This window comes from Amblyomma mixtum, chromosome 5 (assembly GCF_055824585.1).
Source record: "Amblyomma mixtum isolate Tamu chromosome 5, ASM5582458v1, whole genome shotgun sequence".
Taxonomy (NCBI): Eukaryota; Metazoa; Arthropoda; class Arachnida; order Ixodida; family Ixodidae; genus Amblyomma; species Amblyomma mixtum.
Genome location: NC_143016.1, coordinates 52484216 through 52493585, shown reverse-complemented (window position 1 = coordinate 52493585; position 9370 = coordinate 52484216). Strand labels below are relative to the sequence as shown.

The 9370-nt window shown below is 44.1% G+C and overlaps 1 protein-coding gene across 1 annotated transcript; it reads left to right on the top strand.

The window, feature by feature from the left end:
• Nucleotides 1-61: 61 nt before the first annotated feature.
• LOC149342161 (protein DBF4 homolog B-like) lies at nucleotides 62-8971 on the top strand. Its single transcript, XM_089544420.1, has 9 exons — nucleotides 62-458; nucleotides 575-704; nucleotides 795-952; nucleotides 1081-1147; nucleotides 1294-1335; nucleotides 1421-1635; nucleotides 3548-3688; nucleotides 7553-7649; nucleotides 7714-8971. The coding sequence occupies exons 2-9, from the start codon at nucleotides 579-581 to the stop codon at nucleotides 8638-8640; spliced, it is 1773 nt and encodes a 590-aa protein (XP_089400546.1). The 5' UTR covers nucleotides 62-458; nucleotides 575-578; the 3' UTR covers nucleotides 8641-8971.
• The last annotated feature ends 399 nt before the right edge of the window (nucleotides 8972-9370 follow it).

The window sequence follows — 9370 nt, the reverse complement described above, 5'->3', positions numbered from 1 at the left end:
GCAGTGGCAGCGAGTGGATTTTCAGGCCACGCGAAGCCGAATGCCAAGCCATGTCTTTCGAGCGCGCGCGGGCTGCGCGGGCGTAACAGGCTCGCTTGATCGCTGGTATGGGTGAAGCTAGTGTAGATAGTGACGTGTGATCGGTACTGTTGTATTACGTTCTTTTCCCTCACGCTCAGGATTGAGCTAAAAAGCGTTCCCAGTGACAAGTCTAGACCCATTTACGGCTTGCGAAACTATAAGACCCAGCATTACGATTCCGTATTTTGGAACCCGTTGGCGCGAAACTGCCGTATCTGACGGTGAACGTGAGGTGGCTTGTGTGGTCGCTATAAAATGGATTATCCTTGACCTCGAGAGATAGCGACTCATATATATGAGAATCGCTATATGAAACCTCTGCTAGCTGCAGCCCTCTACAAGCTTATACTGTCGCGAAGTAGAAGCTGACGGAGCCTGTGAGTCTTCGTTTTTCTCTCTCCTGATCACTTGTTCTTTGCAGTCTGCAGTGGTCACCTGGACGCTTCGCAGCACGCAGTGAGGTGATTCGCAGGATTCTTGTTATGTTTCGCAGTGCGATGAGCAAGAAAAATATCGATGGCCATCGTCAGCGCAAACCACTGGAGAACATGAAATTCTATCTTCATTTGAAGAGTCGTCGCCCTCAAACCCAGCTCATCCAAGACCTCACGAGCCTTGGAGCTGTGCGTTGCCTATTCGCATCACAGTATTACTGGGGCATCGGGATTTGCCTCCTGTTCTGATATTGAATATCTCGGACACGTCTTTTTCAGAGAGTGGAGCCTTTCTTTGGAAGAGAAATTTCGTGCGTGGTCACGGATATAAGGGATTGTAATTTCAAACTTACCTCGACGCCGCAAAAGCTCAACTCTGTAGATTCCAGTGGTCCTTCGACGAGTCCGTCATGTTCCAACGGATACATAACAAGCAGGTAAGCGACGCCTTTTTCGGACCCCTCATCATCTCATACATATGTTTGTATACCTTTTCGTAATATGTGGGTGTTCATCAAAAGCATCCATTCCTGCCTTTCTTTTGCACTTCAATGCACCTCTCCAGGCGTTCATCAGGTGCGTCATGTGCGTCTACACGCCGGTCAGTTGATACAAAAAGCAGTGCTCACATGGTAAGAACGAAGCTGAAGTGTGACGTTCATAATTCCACGCCATCTGAATTGGTGCAGTTATGTTGCGCTACTGAGAGCTGGAACATATCTGACATATTTGACAAAGGACATATTTGATTTTTTTTATTTTTTGTCCTCTTATTTAGGCGAGAGGACAAGCTCTCGTTCAAAAGGCAATACGGAATGTGGTAAGTATTATTCTGCCTTGTGCATTTTGAAATTGAACCGCCATAAAATCTTGACGCATATTTGTGCTTTTGTTATGCTTTACAGTCAGGCCCAGTTGATGTTTTGGAGTTGTGTCAGCAGTGGCAAATTGAGGTACGAGGTATTAAAGGCGTCCTTCGGTGGGTGCAAGAACTCAAGCAGACAGAGAAAGCCTGTCAAGGAGCTGAGAAGAGTGGGAAGGAGAATCTAAAAGCGAAACAAAAGTCTGACCTTCCACAAAAACTTGTTCCACCTTTCATCAAGATAGAGGACGAAAAGTGGTAGGCACCCTTGTTAATTTGATTTCTGCAAATAGCTTTGAAATACCGTTATTATATTTTCAGGGGCTGCTTCCCATTTCCACTAAGTTGTTTTGCAATTTGAAACGTCCACTGAGCTGCTGCAGTGGCTCAGTGGTTATGGTGCTTGGCTGCTAACTCTAAAGACGCAGGCTCCCGGTGGTCGCTGTGCGATGTCAGTGCACGTTAAAGAATCATAGGTGGTCGAAATTGTCCGGACACCCCTCATAGCTTGAGTCGCTTTGGGATGTTAAAAGTGCACTAAAGAGGAATCTGAACTAGTCTTTTTACTGCAGGAACTTGATCTACATGTTCCGAGCATTTTCAGAAACTTCGAATTATTGTCCTGTAAGGCCGATTTCCATAATTTAAATCAGATTATACCTGCCGGCACCCGCCTTTTTTTGAACTCACAGCAGACGGTAGGGGGAGTCAACCAACCTTTCAGCTAGTCCCGTGGTGGCTTGCCGTTCTGCCATCAGCAGAGTGATAAGTAGCGATAGGCGAAAGCAGAGTCCACATATATTTTTATTTCCGTCAGCCTAATTCACATCTGTGTACCCTCTGACTTGGTCTCTTACTCATGGAAATCTAACAAACAAAATAAAAGCGAAAGCGAAGCCACCATGCAACTGCCTGAAAGGCACTCCATGCGTTAGTTAACTCCTCCTACCGGCCGCGGCGGCTAGAATTTCTTTGGAGGAGAAATTCTTGAGGCCCGTGCACTGTGCGATGTCAGTGCACGTTAAAGAACCCCAGGTGGTCGAAATTTCCGGAGCCCTCCACTACGGCGTCTCTCATAGCCTTAGTCGCTTTGGGACGTTAAACCCCATAAACCAAACCAAACCTAACTCCTCCTACCGTGTGCAGTGAGTTAAAAAAGAGGTGGGAGCCAGGACGTTTAATCCGTTTCAAATTATGGAAATCGGCTGCACAGGACGATAATTCGAAGTTGCTAAGGATGCCCGGAAAGTGTAGATCGAGTTCCCGCGGTAAAAAGACGAGTTCAGATTCCTCTTTAGTGCACTTTTAAACCCCATAAAACCAACAGAATGTCCACTGGTGAATCTTTAAATTCGTGTGCAAGCATCATGGCACTGCTTTGTGGAAAGCATCGACCCTTGTTCTGCCGGAAAGCTTTGAACACAGTTGTGATAATGCAAAAATTGCCTACCTTTTATATTACCTGTTGGTTTTAGCAGCCAGAAGTTTTTGAATAGGTACCGTGAGAATAATGCAGTATGCTATTTTCCGGAACTGTGGTTAATGTGACAAATCCCATGTAAAAAAAAATCGTCCAGGGTGACTGTGTTGAAGCGTGTTCCCGTGCAGATAGTTTTAAGGAATATTGTTCACTGTGTTCACTAGATGACATAAAAAGGTAACTCAGTCGTGATATGAATAGTGCTGAGAAATGATTAGCATGTTTAGCACATTCTGGAGTCTTAAGCTACGATCGCAGTTTTATGCATATACGCAGCATGGTAGCTTAGTAGCTATGGTGTTTGGCTACTGTGCCCAAAATCATATCAGTCTTGGCCACGGTTGGTGCATTTCGATGGAGGTGGAATGCAATAACATCCATGTAATGTGTAATGTTTGAGCATATTTAAGAACTCGGGGTTATCAAAAATAATCTGGAATCCCCCATCTGAACGAACGTCTTAGCGCTGTTTCTGGTACCAAGAGGTGCTGTTAGTGACCTTTTATGGACTTGCACGGTTCATTGGACTGACATCTTTATGACTAAAAATCATTTTAAAGAAAAATTCTTTTTTTTTTTTTGTTCTGGACAGAGTGTTAAGTATTTTCCTTTTTTCAAACAAAGTGACACCGCTAGAAATACAGCAATGGTTTTTGGTTCTGTGTCTAAGCATTATTCACTCCTTTACAGCATGTTCAGGCCACTTTTTCGAACATTCAAACAATGGCCAGAGGTCAACCTAGAACAATGTCAAGAAAATGTACCAGTTCCTGTTGCACCTGTGCCAAAGGAACCTTCTGTTGATAGTCACCTGAAAGGAGTTCCACTAAGGTAAATTTCTTTTCTCTAAGCTACAAATAAGCTGTCTGGCTGAAGAAAGAAAATTCTCTTCAGTTTAGTGCATACTAAATGTGCAGTTGTGAAAGAAGCAACACATGATTGCCTGTGTGCTTTCAATCATGGACCTTCATTATTTTTTTTACTGATGCCAAAAGAACTTTTAAGGGAGGATGCCGCAGATAGAATCATAATTTTATTTTCCAATACAGAATTTTTGTTGCGTGATCCTCGAATCTTCACCTGTATCACAGTAAGAAATTGCAACGAATTATGCAGTGGAAATTTAGAGAAAGCCTTTTCTTTATGTGTGGTGTGTGGTCATTGAAAATTGTGAGTGAATCATGTTTCTGATGGTCCTGCACGCAGGTGTGAGTAATGTCTGGGGCAAGGAAGGTGACGAACTGAACAGGCTTGCTTTGGTGGATGATGGCTGTGGTGTGCCAGCCCCCATGGTGTGGGCCAGCCGGATCCGTGTAGAACACTCCCAGCTTAGTGCCATATTGTTGTGAGATGGCCTCCGCCTGCATGAGACGGCGGCCCTCATGAGTGTCCTTTGTCATAATGCTAGGGAGGGTGCGCATCTTCAAAAGCAAAACGCCAGGCTTCTGGGATGTGCACCCGCTCTTCCGTATGTGCTGTGTATGAGATATGCAGGCAGGCCAGGTGGCGGCTTACCGCGTCTGTTTCGCTGCTCTTAACTCCCCAAAGGTGTTGGTCGTCCCCAAGTTGAGGAGACACTGGTTGGACGTGGCAGTGGGGAGATCGAGGGCTGTCTTATAAATTTTGTGGAGAATTACCTCGAGGGCATTCTCATCGCATGTTCATAAGTGGAAGTATGGGGCCAAGTAGAGAATCTGACTCATTACGAATGCATTCACCAGCTACAGAGCATCTCTGCACTTTAAGCCCACCCTTTTGTTTAATACCCGGTGGACCATGTGGCCCACCTGGTCCCCCACCTTGCGTAGTTTCTGTAGAGTGGTATCAGTCTTGCATAGCCTGTGTATATGAAGCCCCAAGACGCGTGTTTTGTCATGCTCAGGTATTGGGCTGCTGCGTAGGGAGAGGGCAATTTCAGATGTGCACAATTCAGATTTGCTTAGGGAGCACTCGAGACCGCAATGACCGTAACGATGTACGAACATGCACATAGTTGCAGTGTCATAGCCGCCACTTGCTGCAAGTTGGTTTCCAGATCTCCCACAGAGCCGTGTGTTGCCCAGATGGTGATGTCACTGGCATGCCACAAGTGTTGTATGCCCGGGATCGCACTCATCTGGGCAGGGAGCTTTTTGGCGCTGATGGCGATTGCAATTTAAAGGCGCGGTAATACGATGCTTCACCACCAGTCACTTGAATAGTGCGGCGAAGCCCGCTGCTTGTCATTCGAACAGGCACTGTTCATTACGGGGGGTTTAGCATGTGCATTTTATGGCCAACCGTGTTTGGTATATAAGATGTAAATTGCATGTGTTGAATTTTTTTTCTTAGCAAGTTCAGTGTATCCAATAATTCGTAATATCTGTATTTGGCATATACTAGAAGTTCGACTGTTCTAAAAAGGCAAAAAATCTATGAAGAATGTCTCAAATTACTGCTGTCAGTTATTTGGGTAAGCTACCGTGCATTCTTCAGACAGACTGCAAATATAGTTCATTTGTATGCTATTCGGCCGTAGGCTGAATGCAAAGGAATCGCGAGAGTAGGTTTTTGCTTAGTGCTTGGTCAGTATGTATCAGTGCAAATTTTCCTGCATTTTGTACAATAGCATGGCATACTGGCATGAATGCTACATGAACTGGGATTGCTAAAGCTGTATTTTCCACATACCTTCTGCCTACTTTTTTTACTTGATTCATATTGCAGCGAAGAAGCACACACACACAGAGAAGAAACACGCAAAAAACACGGACAGCGTGTTCCTTCTCTGTGTGTGTGTGCTTCTTCGCTGCAATATGAATCAAGAATGTTACCAACTTGCCCAAAAACGTGTGTTACTCTACTTTTTTTTAATTTGTGAAAAACTGCATTATAGTATTTCTTTTCATTACTAAGCTTGCTTATGACATCACAGTGTTCTGCAAATTGTCCATATGCGTAAATGTCTTTCCCAATGAAGAGTTTGTGTTATGCGGGATCACTAAGCTATCGGCTATTGAGCACTGCATGGGGGGTATTCCATACATCACAACACCCATTACATTGCGGCACTATTCCCTTTGGTTTGCTTGGATCCTTATGCTAAATCATGTTGTTGCCAGGCTTGGCTGGCGCAAATTATTGCAAACATTGAGTACCATGCTATCGTTAGCAGCATTAGCCATAAAGAAGCAAAACATCAAAACTGACACGCTTCTTGAACATCCCCCCAAGTGCACTTGTATCAGTGCACATGGCCATACATTTTTTTGCAGTTGCTATGGTGAAAGCGCCACATGTTCTGGCCTGTGCATCACAATACGGTGCTCAAGCAAGATCAGTGACATCACGAGAATGCCCCCTGTACAGCATTAGACCCCAGAAATGCATTGTTAGTTGGTGCACGCATGCAGTGCAGCACGGTTCGGAGCTCTTGGAGTTGGTGGGGGGGGGGGGGTAACTTACTTATGTCCCCAACCAGTAGTACCTGCAGCAGAAATGCGTCTCAAAGCAACATGTTCAATTTGTGGATGCCCTTTGAGCCAGCTCTGACCAATTACCTGTAGGTGCGTATTTTATTCTTGACATAGCAAAGGATTGATGGTGATATGACAAAGAGAAGTATATACAGAATTTTTCAGTTGGAAGAAAGGAAAAGCATGCTTATTCAAGTTGAGGGAAAGGTGAAGTCACTACACCCAATATTCAAAAGCATAAGCTTGCAATGATGCATAGCAGAAGAATTTGAGGCACAGACGTGAAAAAAAAAAAAACACAGTGCTGTCGACAAACGTCCTCATGATATGGGGCAGAGCTGAACAGGGTATTAAATAACACTGTAGACAGGCCCTTGTTGAATGCTGCTTCTCATTTGGTATCTCATCAGCGATGTTTGCACCTTGCTGCCATATATGGGGCTTTTCTACCAAGAACCCTGCATATTTTTATTGGTTACATCCATGCTTAATCTCTCTGGCTTTGTTAACCGAATTCATTTTGTTTAATCCATTTTTTTTTTTGTTGCCTATTATGCAGCATTTTTTCATAGCTTCTGCTTAATGGTGATGAGCACATCATTGCTTGTTTTCCTGCATTAAGTCATCACCAATTTTTGGCCTTTTCTGGAGTTCAAATTGATGTAAGCTTAAAATAGCTCGAGCTTAGTCATATCTTTTTTTTTTCCTGTGACGTGTGCACCTTTTTTACTTCTTATTTATTTATTTCATTCTTCAACATGCAGTACATAGACTGCCAGCAGTAGTAATTACCTGTTTCGCATGATGGAGGTGATGGGCGCATGGTTCGACCGGTAGTCTGTAGTCCGGGAATTTAGAGGTTGATGGTTTAACTCCTTGCCGTGCCAGAAGTGCATGTTATTACCCTGTGCAAACTGCTCACTGTGTAACAAAAAAGCATACAATGCCTAAATGCTTTTGATCATGGCGTGCTAACTGCTGGGAAGGATGATAACAATATTTGCTGGTAATGTTGCTGAAAGCTAGTGATCGTTGGAAAGTGCTCACATGCAAGTGCATGCTTGAGCCTGTGTAAGTAATGCCTGGTACTTATTTATTATGTCTGTGCCATGTCACGTCTCCTTGACACTTGCATGACGATCACATTACAGTTCCTAATGTTGCCTGCAATTTATTTCTGTTGTATTATAATCGCACTATTATTGAACCATTGCTTGTACTACCTTTTTGCAATCTATAGGTTGGACACAGCAAAGGCAATACCCCGAGTCAAGATCACAGAGCAGAAAAAGTTAAATTGTGAAATCTGTGGTTTTACCTACAGCTGTCTGGAAGAGGTAAGCTTTTTCATTTTCTTCATCACCGAGGTAAAAATCTTAAAATGTTGTACTCGCCTTGCAGCACTTGGAATCTGAGAGCCACCAGAAGTTTATGAGTAACCCCAACAACTTCAGAGCTGTCAGCAGCCTCATTTCGTCACTGCCTTGTGCACTGCCGAGTCGTCTAGCTCACCCTCTTTCTGAAATAAATGGTCAGGACTGGTCAAGTGCTGCTGCCTGTGGGAGTTGCAGTGAGGAAGAGAGTGCACACGCTCCAGCCAAGACTGGTCATCCGAGAGCTTCCCCTCAAGTCGGACAAGTTGAAAAGGAGCGTCCCGGCCTAGCAATGAAGTCCGTGTTTTCTGGGACACTTTCTGCTATCAGGCATATAAAAGTTGTGCGTAAAGAGCCTGCCCCCACTGCAGAAAGGCCGGACCAGGCGTTACCACGCAATGTTTTAGGTCTAAGAAAAAGGCCGGCAACCTTCTCAGATTTTGAGACTCAGGCTGTCGTCAAGAGAGACACCAAAGTGCAAATGTGCTACAGTGAAGTGTGCAATGGTGAAGAAGACTGTGTCCCTCCTAGCTTCTCATCCGACCCTGCTGGAGTGGAGGAGGGCCTCATGGCTGGTATGAGCATCTTGAAGAACCCCTCGGTACTCACGCCACTCAAGAGTGCCGGTTGCCTTCTGCTTGATGCTAGCAATTTTTTCAACAAATGCGCAGCGGCAGTGTGCAGCAGCAGTAGCAGTTCTACATTGCAGTATTCATGGACTGATGTTGTGAGTGGAGTTGTTCCTGAGTCGAGCATGCCCAGGAGACAGTGCGACGAGGTTGCAGACACGGACAGTGAAGGCAGTTTTTTGCATTTTGCGTCTCTTGCTAACACCAAAGAGCCACTGAAAAACAGTGCAGCAGTAGATAAGATTAACACATCATGTGTAGTGAATGAGAATGCCTCCTGTATGGAAACTGGTGTGCCAGAGATAGCTACATCATCGTGTTTTTGAGACCTGTTATGTATACTTTGTTATGTTGTATGGTATGTATAGTATGTTATATAACTGGTAATGCTTGTGTAACTTTAAGCCGGTTGGGTGTAGTTTGGTTGGGGTAATGACATTTTGCACTGAGTGTGTCTATAGTTAATTGTTTTGAGTTTGTGATGTGTGTGTGGACTGGTGGCTTTCTTAGCACTTCATCCTTCATTATAATCACTTTCTCTCTCACCCAGCCATCATACCATAATTCATTTGTAGCTTATTTATTACTTGGATGAAGTGTGAAAGCACCGTTGTATACAAGCTTGGCAATAAAGCATGCATGGATGGGAGTGTTGCATATCATGGACTGTGAAGTTTTTAAAAACTATTGCACAGCTTAATGAGTTAATGTTTCTTGATCAATGCTTGCTCATGTAGCGGACCTTTATATTTTTGTGCTTAGATGTGGCAGTGATAATGTATACATATAGGAAAGGGTCCTCAACCATGCAGGTTTGTTTATTTATTTACCTTAGGGCCTAAACATTACAGAGGGGAGTGGGTGGACAAAGCATTAGTGCATAATTAAAAATAACAAAGCGTAGCAAGGCATGGTAACTCCTCACAACAGCTCCTCACAAAACAAAGGCCAAATTCAGTTAAAGGAGTATAGACACCTAATTTTGCTAGCATGTTTCTCTATAATGATGTGGAAGATACTACTATGCATGAATTGCCATGTGGTATTCGCCTTTTG

What these genes read in the sequence shown, in the direction of transcription:
- LOC149342161 (XM_089544420.1), top strand. Translation starts at nt 579, where the DNA reads ATGAGCAAGAAAAATATCGATGGCCATCGTCAGCGCAAACCACTGGAG. An exon ending in AACGGATACATAACAAGCAG is followed by an intron (nt 953 to 1,080) that starts GTAAGCGACGCC and finishes GCACCTCTCCAG; the next exon opens with GCGTTCATCAGGTGCGTCAT. An exon ending in CTGAAAGGAGTTCCACTAAG is followed by an intron (nt 3,689 to 7,552) that starts GTAAATTTCTTT and finishes TGCAATCTATAG; the next exon opens with GTTGGACACAGCAAAGGCAA.